This window comes from Geotrypetes seraphini, chromosome 2 (genome assembly GCF_902459505.1).
Source record: "Geotrypetes seraphini chromosome 2, aGeoSer1.1, whole genome shotgun sequence".
Classification (NCBI taxonomy): Eukaryota; Metazoa; Chordata; class Amphibia; order Gymnophiona; family Dermophiidae; genus Geotrypetes; species Geotrypetes seraphini.
The window spans coordinates 353,383,743-353,400,728 of NC_047085.1; the positions used below are offsets into that span (position 1 = coordinate 353,383,743).

The 16,986-nt window shown below is 40.5% G+C and overlaps 1 protein-coding gene across 2 annotated transcripts; it reads left to right on the forward strand.

Annotated features, from left to right (window-relative positions):
- Window positions 1-594: 594 nt before the first annotated feature.
- Window positions 595-14,844, forward strand: LOC117355582. 2 transcript variants are annotated; one of them, XM_033934339.1, is made up of 4 exons: window positions 595-743; window positions 2,437-2,613; window positions 10,161-10,454; window positions 13,284-14,844. In XM_033934339.1, exons 2-4 carry the CDS (start codon window positions 2,457-2,459, stop codon window positions 13,445-13,447), a joined length of 615 nt encoding a protein of 204 aa, XP_033790230.1. In that variant the 5' UTR covers window positions 595-743; window positions 2,437-2,456; the 3' UTR covers window positions 13,448-14,844. The 2 variants fall into 2 exon arrangements, with proteins under 2 accessions (XP_033790230.1, XP_033790231.1); XM_033934340.1 differs by lacking the exon at window positions 595-743 and adding an exon at window positions 877-1,403.
- The last annotated feature ends 2,142 nt before the right edge of the window (window positions 14,845-16,986 follow it).

Below are 16,986 nucleotides of genomic sequence, written 5' to 3' on the forward strand. Positions count from 1 at the left end.
ACAGAGTGTTTTATTTTGAGACACCTCAACCTCTTATCAGAATGTTCGTATAAAAAGATCAGGTTAAATACAAATCCATTTTAGCTGAGGTTAAATCAGGAAGATCCTGCTCTCTTTTGTATATAGTCTATATTTTGTTGCAATCCATTTTCTCATCAGCTTTCCATTGGTGGTCCCTTTCAGTCTGTGTACCCCCTACTTCACATCCTCCAAGACATCAAAATTTACAAAGTCTCTTTAACAGTGTGTGTGTTGGGAGAGTGGGGGGGGGGGGGGGGGGGGAGGTATCACGTCATGCTTGAGGTTTGCATGTCAGTGCTGGGATGTGGAAGATCGATGTGAGATCAACGGTTGAAGTGATGGCACTGACGCAGGAGCCACCTCCAAATCCCCTCCGTTCTCCATTAGGGCGGCCATCGCTCAGCCCGCTCGAGGGCTCAGCCAGGGGCTCCAGCGTCCAACCTGTCAGCTCGGGGACTGACAGAGTGCGCAGGGACGTGTGGTGGAGCCAAAACAAACCCCCTTCGCCAACTCTGACAAGTGGCTTCTTTAATGGAACTCGCACGAAAGCGGTTTCTATCCCGAAATGCACGCGGCTGACGTCCGCCATCAATCTCGCGGAAGGGCAGCTCGCGACGGGCGCGTGTATAAAAGTGCGGGAGGCTGCGCTCCAGAAAGTTGAGCTCCAGCGGCTGCCTCGCGCACCTACAGTCCGGCCGTCGGCAGGGAGGGGGCAAAAAGAGGTGAGTAGGCGCGCGCACTGCTGAACCCTTTGCACGCGCGCTCTCTCTCTCGTTCCATTCACCTGAAAGAGATCCGCAGGGCTTTTGTTCTGTAGTGTTTATTGAATAAAATAAAGGAGGGGGGTTGGGGAAGCCCACAAGTCGGTCCTTTCCCATGTGAGAAAGTTCTGGCAGCAGCTTTCTAACGGCAGAGCCTCCTTCAAACTCTTCAACTATTATTACTAAGGGGAAAATAAATCACATCGGGGGCTTTAGAGCTGAGAGCTGCGCTATGTCCATGTGCCTCGTCTTGTCTCGTGCTCTGCCTTCTCTGCCGCTACATTTTTAAATAGTGTCGGGTGGGGGCGATAGTTCTGCAAACACCAAGTCGGTCGAGGTGCAGATGTAATATTTGACGGCCAAACTTTCCACCCGTCGGGCCCGTTTCAAGGAAATGTCGTTCTTAAACTGTGCAGGAGCCTGAAGGGTTGTTTTTTTTGTTGTTGTTGTTAAAATGTTTATTGAACAAAAATTGGAAATACAGAAGGAAAAAGAACATATCCAATGCAAATAGAGTTTATTAGTATATACATTCACAAGTGTAAAAATCGTACATCAGCAATGGGTTAGGAATAACAAAGGATGGACGCATACGTGATCAAACCTCCGACAAACAAACAGGTAACCTGGGGAGAGAAAACCAGTTTTAGTTCACATGGTATAATTAATTAAAATGGCTTGTTAAGCTACTGAAACTTGTCAATCGGCCGAAAATTCTGACGAATGCTATTAATTTCAAATGAAATATTTCAGTCCTGTGGGGAGATTTAAAGAAAGATAAACTTGCGAAAATACGGACTGGGTTAGAGAAGGCTTCTTTATATCTGCGGTTATAAATGTTGGTATATAATTTTTTTTTTAAAATTGTAAATACATTCTTAGCAAATCTATGCATTTCTCAATGTATTGGCATTTACTGTACCTATTTATTTATTTAAAAAATTTATATAGCGTTTAAAACTAAACGGTTTACAGTGTCCCTCAAATTGTTAAAGAAGATGCTAAGAAAATATACCAATGTAGAAATTTTGTCATTTGTAGTACTTGGATCACAAATTAGTGTTTTGGGTTTTTTCGTCTAAAGTTTCAATACCAGTAGGATACATTGAATACAACTTAAACAGGTAACTTGATCTTTTCTTTTCTTCAAGTGTCAACACAAGAATCTAACAAGCAAGCAAACACACTTATAGAAAAAAAACTATAATTACACTCTAACACACATATTTAAAAATATAGCTAGAAAATCTGGCTATCTTAGATATACTGTAATAATCCAAAAGTACACTGGATTTCAAAACAAGTTGACTTACTGTGTGTTTTTGTCCTAAATTAATATTGTGTACTACATTTTGATCAGAGACTCCTATAACTAAGTTTGCATTTAATCTTTAAAAGTTGGAGAACAGCAAAAGTGAAGCTCATCTTTTCTATCTTATTTTCACCAAAAACACGCAACACGAATTTCAGGTGACCAAAGTGTGAGAGAGGGAACTTTGCCTAGAAGGCTTTAAAATAAGAGCAGTAGACAAAACGTTGACATGTGGTTTGTCAGCGATGACTATCTAAACAAAGCTAATGTTACTTTAATTGGGGGGGGGGGGCGAATTGTCACTAGCCTGGAGCTGACCCATTCTTGTGTATACTCTCCCAGTCTTTTGCAGTTGTTCCATTATGTTGCATTCCGTGCCTTGGTCGACAATGCATAAATGCTCACTACAGTCTCAGCAGCTAAAGCCAGCGACTGTCTACATACTGCTACTGCTGCTGGTATCCCTCACCTTCTCTTCTGTGCAGAGCAGACCACTTAACCGCCAGATTGACAACAGAAGTAAGCAAACCCTTAACAGCATTAATAATTGTTTTATTAACTGTGGTTTGGGTGCATCTGTATGGTTTACTTTTCATCCTGCTTTCTAAAGGGAGGGAGGATGATGACACCAGTGTTTAGGGGGGGGGTGAGATCATCCCAGAAAATATATTCCATTAGTTCTATGTGGAGCTATTTGTTCATGGTGCCTAGATGTAGGAGGGGGGGGGGGGGTGCTTAAAAGCTCTCAGCCCAACCAAGAAGAGAATGATGTGGATATGGTTCAATCAATGATCTGAAACAATGCCAAAACACAGAATTTTGTTTCTGCAGATAACACTCTTTTCAGCTACAATGGCAAAATAACATTCAGAATATAGGAAGTTGGTTGGTTGGGCTGAGAACTTTTCAGCACCCCCTCATATATGGCATTTAATAAAGTGCAATGTGGCTGACCATGATATCTTTTTCGAACACTCACTTTATACATGCATTTCTTTTCTCTGATTAAAAGGGTATTTATTTCTTTTATTCATATTCCATTAGAATTATTACTGTCATTAGCTGGGTTTTTGTATGTCCTCTTGATGCAGACTTGTGATTGTATTTTATATGAAGCAGAAATATTTCTCTCATTTCATTTCATTTATGGTTGGTTTACCCTCTGTATAATTTAAAATTCAATTTTAAAAAAGGCATTTATGAAATCACTGATGCACTCTACAGGGCATGCAACACTATATTGCAGGGGGCTTTCAACTTAGTCCTCAGGACACACCTAGCCTGTCAGGTTTTCAGGATACCCATAATGAATATGCATGAGATAGATTTGCATACAGAAGAGGTAGGAAATTAAATTTATCTCATGCATATTCATTATGGGTATCCTGAAAATCTGACTGACTAGGTAGGTGTGTTCCAAGGGCTGGGTTGAAAACCTCTAAATTCATGTACCAAGTAGCTCATTTCTTCACAAAACCGGCATGCTAAAAAGCTTTAATTTATAAGAACATAAAAATCGCCACAGTGGGTCAACATTCTGATTCTGACAGTGTTCAATCCAGGTTACAGCAGGATCCCAGAGAATAATAGATGCATTCCTTGTTGCTCATGCGTAATATAATTGATGGCTTTCCCAAGGCTAACAATGGATTTTTTCCTCCAGGAACTTGATTTTTCCTCCAGGAACTTGTTTTTCAATCTAGCTATGCTAACTGCCTTGACCACATCCTTTGGCAACAATTCCCATAACTTGTATGTTGAATGAAAAAAAATGTTTCTGTTACCCATTATTTTCATGTACTGTCCCCCTAGTCTTAGTATTGTTTGAAACAGTCAACAACTACTATTCTGTATTATACCTGTTCCAACCAACTCATGATTTTATCATATCTCATCTCAATATCCCATCTCCAAACTGAAAACTCCTAACCTGCTTAGATTTTGTTTTTAATAAGAGCGTTATGAGGGGCTGCTGAAAAGTTCTCAGCCCGACCAAGAAGAGAACAATGTGGAGACATGAAACTTACAAGTTATTCCACACTTTTCTTGACATTTTTTGTTTCAATGATATGAAATGAAACAAAATGTGTCAAGAAAAGTATGGAATAATTTGTAGGTTTAATGTCTTCACACTATTCTCTTACTGGTTGGACTGAGAACTTTTCAGCGGCCCCTCATATTCTAGCCCCTTTATCATTTTGGTTCCCCTCCTTTGTACCTTCTTTAGTTCCACAATAGTTTTTTAGACTTCAGGCACACATATCTATATACTCAGGGCCATATTCTATATATGATGCCTGAAATATTAGTGCCAAAAAGGACAGCACTTAGTATGATTCTATAACCTATAACCACCTCTGAGGTTAGGCACAGTTTATAGAATCACACATGGAGGGGCATAATCGAAAGGGACGTCTAAGTCCGTTTACGTCCAACTCGCAAGTCGTCCAAAGTAAAAAAACAGCCTAGGACACATTTTTGAAAAATACTTTCGAAAATCGTCTAATTATATGTCCTGCAGATCTGATCATCCAAGTCGCTAAATCGTCCATCTTTATATCATATTTTCATCTAATTTTTCATCCAAGTCCAAAATGCCTAGAACAAGCCCTGTTGGATGTAGGAGGGGTCTGCAAAGTGATGGACTGAACACCCAGACATGCCACCTAAATAATGGGGAACCTTACAGGGCACTGCTGTGAACTTCACAAAAATGGTGCCGTGGTTTCTCCTCACTACAGCTCCCTTATAGGTCATGGTGAGCCCCCCAAACCACCTCCAGAATCCCCTAGACCCACTTATCTACCCCCCTAATAGCCCTTATGGCTGCAGAAGCCACTTATATGCCAGTACAAAAGGGTATAGGGGAGTGCACATGTTTCATTATCAATGCAGTGATTACAGGGGCTTATGGGCATGGGTCCTCCTTTCCATGAGTCCCTAACCCACCTCCAAGACGACTTAAGCTGCCTCTGTGCTGGACGACTAGGCTTTCCTATGCCAGGCTGCCAGGTGATGTTGGTCTGGAGGCTGAATTTTAAAGGTGTGATTATGATTTTTATGGGGTTGGGGAGGTCGGTGATCACTGGGGTAGTGTGTGGGGGTCTGTGTTATGTGTTTGCAGTGCTTCTCTGGTGACTTTAGGTGAGTTTTTTTGACTTAGACCATGTTTTACATGGTCTAAGTCACAACGTCCAAGTTCCGTTGATCATGGGCTGTTTCTGTTATACATACTGTACGACTAAGTCTAAGCCAGCCCATGTCCCGCCCAACTCCTGCCCTCGACACTCCTTCCGAAACGCCCTGTTTAGCTTTGGTCGTTCAGCAGCACTATGTAGGCCTAGGTTGTTTAGAAATACGTCCAAAACCTGTTTTTATTATCGGCACTTGGACGTATTTGGGAAATGTTCATCCAAGTGCCAACTTAGGCCGGTTTTGGGATGTTTTTCTCTTTCAATTATGAGCCCCATAGTTCCCATCTGTGTGACTAACATTTAGGTGCACCCGTTTAGACTAATTTATTATTTACTTGCTGATCACCCGGCGTTACCCAGATATTTATTTATCCCAATCTTCCGGTATTGATAGATTTGTATTCAGTGAATATGTCTGGAACTTGGACTTAAATGGCATTGGGAGTGTCAGCAAGGCTGAAAATTATGGATTAGATGCCCCCTTCCCATCCCCACAGTATTTTTTCCCAGATAGTAAGTTATACCAAGTTTGGTTGAAATCTGTCCATGCGTTTATGGATTAGGTACTAATATATGTCGTGTTTGATAATTTTTACATTTCACCCCTTCCCACCCCCACAGTATTTTTCCCCAGATACTAAGTCATATGTATACCAAGTTTGATTGAAATCTGTCCATGGTTTCAGAGTTATGCTGGTACATACATACACACTCACACACACACACATACATCTGATTTTATATATATAGATAGATTTATAAAATGTATATACCACCTAAAGTTTAGGTGATTTACAAAACAACATACAAAATAAATAATAACAATACAACATATACTCATAAACTCTCCAACATCCTCTACTACGAACATGTTCATTTCACTCACATGAATACATTGTCCTATAATAGAGAATGACACAGGGAAAAAATTTGTCCCCATCCCCACGACCACCGTCCCTGTCCCCACGACCACTGTCCCTGCCCCGTCCCCATCACCATTGTCCCCGCCCCGCCCCCGCAACTAATATTCCCGCAGCATCCATACAAGCCTCAGTACTGCAATATTTGTCTTATTCCTTCCTAATAAATCAGGGATCTCAAAGTCCCTCCTTGAGGGCCGCAATCCAGTCGGGTTTTCAGGATTTTCCCAATGAATATGCATGAGATCTGTGTGCATGCACTGCTTTCAATGCATATTCATTGGGGAAATCCTGAAAACCCGACTGGATTGCGGCCCTCAAGGAGGGACTTTGAGATCCCTGTTATAAATCAAAGTTCTGGCTGCTGAACTAGAGAAAGAGATGTTCAGCTGGCAGGGCTTTATTTATAAATTTTTATAAACACAACTAATATACTACTTTATCCTAAAGCGAAAATAAATAAATATAATTTTTTTTCTACCTTTATTTGGTTTCTGCTTCCCTCATCTTCTCATTCAATTCCTTCCATCCACTGTCTGTCTTCTCTCTGAGTCTTCCATTTGCTCTGTTACTGTGCCTCTCCCTTCACTGCCCCCCCCCCCCCAATTGATCTGGCACCCATCTTCTTCCCTCTGCTCCCCCATAGTCTGGCATCTCTGTTTTCTTCCCATCCAGCATCTTCTCCCACTCTCTCTTTCCCATTTCCTTCAGCATCTTCTGCCCACTCTGTCTTCCCCATGTCCTTTCAGTGTCTTTTCCCCACTTTGTCTTCCCCATTTCCTTTCAGCGTCTTCTCCCCACACTGTCTTCCCCATTTCCCTTCAGCGTCTTCTCCCCACTGTCTGTTCCCCATTTCCTTTCAGAGTCTGTTCATCTCCACCTCCCTTCAGCGTGTTTTCCTTTCCTCCACCACCCTTTCCTCTCGCCACCTTACCACCCTTTGGCACCCCTCGCGTGGCCCCCTCCTTCCTTTCTACTACCCAAATCTATCTGTCTATCTCCCTCCCTCCCTCCCCTTTACCTTCGTGGCGCGTTTTGAGATGCATCAGAGGAGAAGCTTCCGCCCCACACGCACGCTACTGCTTGCAGGCTCCGACAGCTTTGTGAAGAAGTTACTCAAAACGCGCCGTGAAGATAAGGGGGCGGGAGGGAGATAGATAGATTTGGGTAGGTAGGAAGGAGGGAGGGGGGCCACGCGTGATTGATGACCGCGCACATTCCCTCCCTTAACTGCGGAGACAAGGCCATTCACCGCTCCTTGGGGTGGTGGATGGCCTTGTCCCCGTACCCGCAGTGAGCACTTTTTCCCTCCTCACTGTTTTGGCAGGTTACCCGCGGCTAGCCGCGGGTAAAAGCCACCATGTCATTCTCTATCCTATAACTCAATCTTCATGAGTTTTCAAAATACTTACTGTATTTTTGTTCACATAAACACATTGACAAATAACTGTCTTCAGAAGTTTTTTAAAAGTATCCCTGGGTTTAAATAATCATAACTGACCTGTCAATGAGTTCCAAAATTTCACCCCTATTATTGAAAACCAGGACTAAGGCCCGGATTCTCTATACGGTACTGATATCGGCAGCTGCCTAAAAAGTGGCCACCAATCACATGTCAATCAGAGAATCTCGCCTCTGGGAAAGATAAGCACCGGAAATGAAGGCTAGGGTTTTCCAGGCCTACATTTCCGACGCCTATCTTTGTTGTGAATTTCGCCTAATGCCACTTCTGGTGTTAGCCACGTTGATAGTGGCATTAAGCACCATAAAACGCCTACATAGGCATGATTCCAGTGTCTTTTATTTAGGCACCAGTAGGTGCTTTAACTTTAATGGGGTTTTTTGCAATTTTAAAAGGTGTCTCTCAATTAACTTAGGCACCGGTAGGGCACCTACTGGCATCTAAGTTTAGGTGCCATTTGTAGAATTTCTCCCTCAATGCCTGTGCCTAAGTTGCGCATAGATCAGGCATATTCTATAACAGTGTGCCTATGCCCATGACTTGGCCATGCTTCTTTCTTGGCCACACCCTTTTTTAGATCCATGCACTAGAATTTGAAACCACTTTATAGAATTTGCTTAGAAAGTTGTGTGCATAAATTCTAATTAGTGCCAATTACTACTTGTTGATTGCCAATTATTGGTGCTGATTCGCTTGTTAGGCAATTAAATTGCTTGCGCAGAACTGCAGTGCACACAGATTTGCACATACCACTTTGTTCACACTATACAGAATCAGGCCCACAGTACTCAAAGTGCAGGCATACCATGGATCAGCACTTTGCTATGTCATTCCTTTACCATATTCCTAATATTCTGTTTGCTTTTTTGACCTCTGCAGCACACTGAGCTGAGAATTTCAATATTTTTCCTGCAATGATTCAAGTTTCCTTTTTCTGGCTGTTAACTGTTAATACGGAACACATCATTGCATGCCTATAGTTAAAATTATTTTTCTCTTTGCACACTACTTTGTAATTTTTCAGTCAATTTCATGTGCTATTTAGATGCCCAGTCCCCCAATCTCACAAGGTCTTCCTGCAATTCCTCACAATCTGCTCATATTTTAACATTACATACGTAGTTTTTAGCCATCTGCAAATCTGATCATCTCTGACTACTCCTTTTTCTGGTTCATTTATATATATGCTCCCAGTTCAGATCCCTAGAGTGCTCCACTGTTGACTTTCCAAACTGGGAAAACCAACCATTTATTTATTTAAAACATTTATATCCCACATTTCCAAAAATCTATGCAGGTTACAAAAAAGAAACACACATAATTACGTGCACACAAAACAGTAACACTAACATGCCAGAAGTTAAAATCTAAAATCAAACAGAACACTACGATAATATTTTCACATCACAAATTATAAAAAGCCTCTTGAAAAAAAAAATGTGCCTTCAAACACTTATGAAAAGATTTAAAAAAGAGGATATTTAGTCAACTGTATCTGGAAGGGTATTCCATAATGAAAGGCCTACTACACAAAAAACATGGGAACAAATAGTAGCCTTAGCTAAGGAAGGCACGTCTAGTAGTTGCCTAAGCTCAAAACGTAAAGACCAAGAAAGTTCACTTGGTATGATTGAAGTGGCCATTACTGTAGACAAAGGTTGATACAAACACCAGTATCCTCCTGTGAAACTTCCCTTATCATTTTAAAGAGTCTGTATTAACTTCCCTTTATAAGTATATTTTTTAGCTATGATTTTATGTAAACTGCTTAGGCTGTACAATAAGTGGTATATCAAGCTGTAATAAACTTGAAAATGTTGTCCCTTGAAATCCCCACTAGCCTAAAGTGAAAAGAATGGCTAACAAGGGGATTTCATCCCCTTCCAACATGGCAGTCAAGTACCCGTAGTGAGTCCAGTGTATTCTAGCACCTACACCTAGCATGAAGACAGGGCTGCTTTTTCCATTTGAAAAGCTTAGCTAATCTAGAGCAGTCAGTCAGTCAGGCTTCCAGGATATCAACAATATTCCCGAAACAGATGTGCGTAGCCGGAAAAGCAGTGCATGCAAATCTATCTCATGCAGTGTCATTGTGAATATCTGGAAAACCCAACTGGCTGGGTGTAATGTAAGGACTGGGTTAAGTACTACTATCCTGGAGCAGTGGGTTTCAGCTAAGGCCCCAGGACACACTGAGCAAGTCAGGCTTTCAGGATACCCACAATGAATATGCATGAAATTTGCATACAGTGGAGATAGTGCATGCAAATTTATCTCATGCATATTCATTATTGGTATCCTAAAAACCTGACTGGCTGGATATTTTCCAAGGACTGGGTTGAGAGTCTCTGTCCTAGAGTGGTGTTCATTTCAAGAGCCACAAGCCAGTGACAGCCCTTGTGAATCTCTAAGTTAGCCCCATTGCCTTTTCAGTGGTTTCTTGTTTGTTTGTTTTTTTGTTCCTGATGGAATCATCATTGGCTTGCTCAGCTGAAGAAGAGGAGGCTTCTGCACTGGCCAGTGATAGGAAAGAGGCAGGAAGGAGCCATACTGCCCAGTGCAGGGAGAAGGAATGTCAGGTGGTGTGGGCCAATGATGAAAAAGAGGCAGAGTCAGCAGACCCGCACTGGCTGAAGAGGAGGTCAGCGGGAGGGAGGGAAAAGGCAGAAACAAAACTGAAGACATCATTCTCTGCTGATGACATCATCCGATGCCACCGAGGAGACACCATCAGTGACCACAAGAGCATAGGAGAGCTGCTGCCAAGCTGGGACCCAGCTCAAAGTAAGAGGCTGCTACTGGGAGAGGAGGGTAAAAGAGTCCTGCTCTTTGATAAAACTCTTACTTTGGGGTACATTTTGAGAGGATAAAACATGGTGAAATGGGAGAGAGAGAAAAAAAAGGGCAAGATGGGGGAGATCAAGTATGCTAGTCAGCAGTGTGGTTGTTCCACACTCCTGCGTAGGAAGATTTTTATTGGCTGTCCTCTAGTCCCTTTGGATGCTAAGGGCCATATTCTGTAACAGCACTGAAAGTTAGGTTCTGGTAGGTGCTAAGATTTTGCCAACTGGCACCTCACTTGTTTGCATTAATTGGCATGATAATCGAAACGCACCATTAAAATGGATTAAAAGCACATTAAAAAAACATAGGCGTTACTAGGCACCTTCTGAGGTAGGTGCTGGAATTGCACCTACAGCATGGCGCCTAATGGCATCTGAGTTCAAAGTAGGCATGTTTAGGGACAGAGATGACCTTGTGCATTACTACTGTAGGCGCTGCTATGCGCGATTCTCCCAAAAAATGGAGGCACTGGAAATGTAGGCCTTTAGTACCCTGGCCTACATTACTGGAGCCTAAGTTTTTTTTTCTTAGGTACTGGTAGCCGCAATTTTTAACAGTACCTAAGTGTGATTGACATGTGGCCGGTGCTGTTTTTCTGGGTGTCATTTATAGAATCCAGGACTAAGTGTCTTTTGCCTAAAAATTAGTGAAGACACTGTCCTAGAGTGCAACACTTTTGGGAGTGGCATCAGAGTCTTCTATATGCAAATGCACAAAGAATTTTACCCCAGGATCTTTTTGGTCAGTGCTCCGTATTTAAAGTAGCAGATAACAGCCTTCTACTTTCTGTGCCAGCCTCCCCATTGCTAGGCAATGTTCACGAAACAGGAGGGACGGGGATAAGGTTAAAGTGGACAGAGAACAACAAAGAAAAATGAGCCACTTTTCTGCCTAATCCAAGTTTCTTCCTTCCCTCCTGTCCTGCAAGAATGGTGAGAACCTACAAGTGAACAAGAGCTCAGTTTTGTTTGCATAGTTTCATTTATAAATTGTGGCCATTTATTCTGTATTCTGTGAAAGCTTTTTTATGTCCTCTATGTGTGTGACACGTACTCTGCAAACATGGGGAGTCATTTACTATGGTTCCTGTGGCAGATAGCATCAGTTAATGCTCTTTAGTGTGCAATAACTGTTCAAAATAATTCCTATTTACTGTAATTTCTGTGTAGCCTTGCTTGTTTTGCCTTCCCAATAGGACATGAATCCCTAATAATAATGTGTGCACACATTTGATTCTTTTTTTAACCTTTTTATTCCAAGTGCCTGATTGTTCAATACATTTTTTAATGATAGGCGGGCTATTAAGGGCTCCTTTTACGAAGCCGCGTTAGCGGTTTAACGCACGTAATAGCGCGCACTAAACTGCCGGCCGTGCTAGCTGCTACCGCCTCCTCTTGAGCAGGCGGTAGTTTTTCGGCTAGTGCGGGGGTTAGCGTGTGATAAAAAGTCGCATGCGATAAATCCACTAACGCGGCTTTGTAAAAGGAGCCCTAAGTCCCTGAATAAACTTGGATACCATTAAGTCATGTTATTTGAATGTGTTATACTACTAACAGACAGTTTTAGCACAAGTCCCACCCAATGTTATGCAACGAGTTATTAATACATGAGGTTAAGAATAAAATAAATGTATTTTAACCATAGCCCACCATGATAAGTTATCATCTTAATGGTCAGTTTTTCTCGTGGAAGAGTCAGTTGTAAAGTGCTCCATGGATCTTTACTTGGACCTATGCTGTTTAACATATTTATAAATAATCTGAAGGGAGGAGAAATGAGTGAAGTGATCAAATTGGCAGATGGAACAAACATATTCAAAGTTATTAAAAGAGCAGAAGATTGTGGGGATTTTTAGAAAGATCTTGTGAGTCTAAGAGACTGAGCATCTAAATAGCAGATGAAATCTAATGTGGACAAGTGCAAAGTGATACATACGGAAAAAAAATAATTTAAACTACAGGTTTAAATGTTAGGTTCAAAGTTAGGAGTCACCACCCAATAGAAACATCTCAGAATCAATTTGAACAATATGCTAAACAGGTTAGCGCTCTTCAGCTTGGAGGAGACATGGAAGACATTTATAAAACCATGAGTGGTATGGAATGATTGAATAAAAGAATGGTTGTTTAACTTTTCATATAACACTAAAACAAGAGGACATTTTATGGAACTAATGATCAACAGATTAATTAGGCTGTAGAGTTTGTTGCTAAAAGATGTGGTGAAGGAAACTAACATAGCTGGGTTCAAGAGAGGTTTGGACAAGTTCCTGAAGGAAAAGTCCATATGTTAGCCAAATAGACTTGGGAAAGTAATTGCTTATCCTTTGTTATGAGCTATGAAAAACTGAATTTCCTTTTTGGGTGTTATCAGGTAATTGTGACCCTGACTGGCCATTCTTTGAGATAGGATGTTGGACTTGATGGACCATGGCTTTTTTTATTTTCCTTTTTTTTTCCTAGAAGTGCCTGATGCCTTTCTGTGACATGGAATTAAGAAGACGTTGCAGAAGAGTCAGACTATTTTTTGATTTGTAATTAATAGTACTGTTTAAGATTTCTTTATATTTAGTATTTGTGAATGTTGCCCATTTATAGAGTTACCCCATCCCCTAAAATATTTTCCAATTGACAAAATACCCATTCTTTGGTATTCACTCTAGTTCAAAATCTAGAAGGTACTATGCACGCTGGTATATGGTACATACAGTATTATTCAGAGGCAGTTATGAGACTTTTAATTAATGATCTTGATTCTTTTAAATTGCAGGTCCAGAAATTGACCCCTTCTGGTATGTGGGCCGTGGTGTACGCCCTATTGGCCGGTTCGGAAAAAGGCAGTCAAAGAATATCAGCAGTATGCATCATGGAGTCATCAGCCTAGAACTGATCCTAAATGCTTTGCGGGAGCAGGAGGCATTAGATGTGGACTGAACTGTGCAAGATGCACACTGGTGACCACAACTTGGGAATCCCATTTTGCATATAAACTGCATTATTCCATTGTTTATAACCAATCTAGATTTGCTCCTGCCTAGTTATCCATCATCTTTTTTCCTCTTATTGATTGCCTGTGAAATGTAGTCCTGAAATAAATGCACTCAGGTTCTCAGGGTCTGAAGCTTGAAGGTGTGAAAGAAACTAGTTTTGGTATCTGTTATGCCAGACCATTCTTGCCACATGCTTCAATGAAGCAATGGTCTGATCATTCAGAGCATTTGAATGCACTGAGCTGCGATACTGATATGCCCAGGCACCTAAATGTATTCTGCTTAGATCAGGGCCACAGTTTTTCATGATGAGAAGTTTTAATTCCTTGTGTTTATCTGAAATTATAGATTATTGAAGGATGGTGGATAACCAACAGAAAACTTTCCAATAATGATGTATTTATATGCATTAAAATGATATATAACTAAGTACATATTAGATCTGCTATTGTAATTTTTTTTGTCAAATACTCTGAAGTGATTTATGTGAGTAAAAAAGCATTTCACCTGGGTTAAATATCTACCAGAAAATTGTCCAATCTCAATGCAGCAAGCCATACCTTTTTGCCACATTGGATAAAGAGGGTTTCTTTGTTGGGAGTGGAGTTTGCTACTACTACTTATCATTTCTGTAGCACTACTAGACATAGGCTAGATAGGTTAGGTTGTAGTTGGAAAAGTAGGCAAAGCTACCATTTACTATGTACCCATGGAGAGTTTCAAAGCGATCGTAAATATTCATGGGTATAAAGAACAACGAGCCTTTGTGCTTATGTCAGCTGTACACTTTCAGTAAGCAATTTTGTACATATACAAATTTATTTATGCAGTTTATTATTTGTTAGGCCGGAGAACAAAGGAGCCCTTCTGCTAAGTTACACACCAACTTAATTTAAAATGGCATACCATGGGACACGCTCAAGTGTCCTGCAGCAACTGCAAATATTTTACCTTTTTTGAGAGAGAGAGTGTGTCAAGATTGGTCAGTGGGCAAATTCCTGAGCCAATCAGTTAGTGCAGCTACATTACTGAATGCTCATTGGTTAGTGTAGGATTACCATGTGAGCTCTTAGGTTCAGATTCTATAAATGGCACCTACCAGTAGGCACCTAGATTGGGGCACCTACCAAGTTAAATGCCTAACTGTATTATTTTTTTAAATTTGTTAATTGAACAGCACCACTAAAGAGCAATTTAAAAAAATTAATTATCGAGTAGGTGCCTACCCAAAATTAGGCATGGTTAGGGACAGAGTTTGGAATGAAATAGGCACCAGTACTTTACGCCAAGAAGACCTGGCATAATATACTGGCTCCTAAGTTACAGATGCCTAACTTGATTTAGGCACCGCAAGGTATCATTCTATAAACACCGCCAAATTTCAATGACATGCGGTAGGTGCCATTTTCCTAGGTGCCTACCGAGTTAGGTGCTATTTACAAAATGACTAATGATAAGAACTTAAATGGTAACTTTTTTTTTAATAGACATGCAGTAATGGCAACATGAGCGCAAAAAGGCCATTTTTACAGCTGCATAAACATGGCCTCAGCACACATGAAAAGCCTTTCTAAGTGTGCTGCTGCCTAATAATAGGATCTCTTAGGGCTCCTTTTACTAAACCGTGATAGAGGTTTCTGCTGTGGGCTGGTGAGATAAATGCTTTTAGAAATTCTATTAGTTGTTTTGAGCACACGGGAGGTGTCCAGTGATGGTGTGCCGGCATGGTTTGGTTAGTCTGCGCCTTCTATGTTAAGCACTGGAAGTTCTCTCCTATCGCTGACCTTACACACTGAGGATACCCCGTTTCACAGGTGCTGTATTAAGCGTGGTTGTCTCCCTTTAAGAACCTATTTGACTTTGGCTGCTTCTTGGAGTTTCTTTTATAGAAATTCTAAGAGCATCGGAGCGTTTACCTTGATGACCAACGGTAGAAAACTCTACCACGATTTAGTAAAAGCCAGCATTAGTGAATTGTAAGGTGACAATCCTCTGGACTAATGAACTTTGAATTTCAGCAGTTTATGTATTTGGATTTATCGTTTATTAAACTTGATATACTGCCTTAGTTGCAACACAGTTCAAAGCGGTGTACAATAAAAATAATTTATAACATAGAAATAGAACACCATTTTTTTCCATATCTTTATTCATTTTTAAAAACCAACAAGTGCAACATATTATCAAACAATGTACATCAAATGATATAATAAATACATATCCTTCCCCCACCCATCCTTTCACGGTTATTAGCGGTATATAAGAATTAAATTAAATTAAATTTCATACAGTATAAAGATAAGCAAAAGTAATACAAATGATCAAGACCAACAAATTACAATCAAATAATAATTTAAAGGCATATCCCTCCCTCTCCCACCCCTCCTGGATGTGTATAATCAAATGGCTAAAACCAATAATTAATCTTTGCAAAATTTTGTCAATGGGTCCCAAACATCCTTAAATTTCTTATAATATCCCAATTGTATTGTTCTCATACGTTCAAATTTATAAGTTTGGCACAAAGATTCCCACCAAAAACTATAGTGTAACCTGCTCCAATTTTTCAAAATAAGTTGTATGGCAACTCCCGTCATGATAAAAAGTAGTCTATTGTTATGTGAAGTTATTGGACTCTTGGCCATCAATAACATATCAAATAACACAGCATCATACGTCAATGCCAATGGAACTTCCAGTATGCTATTTATTTGACCCCCAAATGGATTGCCAAAAGTTAAGTATCAAGGGACAAAAGAAAAACAGATGATCCAGTGTCCCTATATCGAGATAACAGTGCCAGCATCTATTTGATTTAGAACTATCTAATTTTTGTAATCTAACGGGTCCAAAAACTTCTATGCAACCAAAAAAAACAAGTTTGTCTCATAGATGCAGACATTGTACATCTCATCTTCCAAGACCAAATCCGTGGCCATTGAGTCGCAGAAATCTGCTGCTTAATCTCAATGCTCCAAATATCGTTTAAGCCAGTTTTAGGTTTCTTATTCAAATATTCTGATATTAATTTGTACCACTTGGTGGCCTGATGCCCTAGGAAATCTGTCTGGAAGCAAAGGCCCGCCAAACTAATCTAATCTAATCTAATCTAAACCTTAAGTTTATATACCGCATCATCTCCATGAGAATGGAGCTCGACACGGTTTACAAGAACTTAAAATAGTGGGTAGAGAAGAAGAAAAAGGATTACATGAACTTATGTGTAGAAGGGGGGAAGGATAGAGCTACAATTTGCTGAAAAGCCAGGTTTTCAGTTGTTTGTGGAATAACTGAAGGGAGCTCAGGTTCCGCAGCGGGGTGGTGAATTTTCAAGTTTCGCCAATCGGGGAACCCTTTCTGAATGGAAAATAGAACACCATTAATAAAACAGGATAGCACTTCACATTCATACCAAAGAACATAAAATATATATATATATTTTTTTTTTTTTCCATGAAAATTTATTAAAAGTTTTATCGAAAT

Bases quoted from the DNA above. Each gene is read 5' to 3' on its own strand.
- LOC117355582 (XM_033934339.1), top strand. From the start codon at position 2,457: ATGTTGCATTCCGTGCCTTGGTCGACAATGCATAAATGCTCACTACAG. The intron at 2,614-10,160 runs GTAAGCAAACCC...TGGCTTGCTCAG, and splicing joins CCGCCAGATTGACAACAGAA to CTGAAGAAGAGGAGGCTTCT. The intron at 10,455-13,283 runs GTAAGAGGCTGC...TTTAAATTGCAG, and splicing joins AAGCTGGGACCCAGCTCAAA to GTCCAGAAATTGACCCCTTC.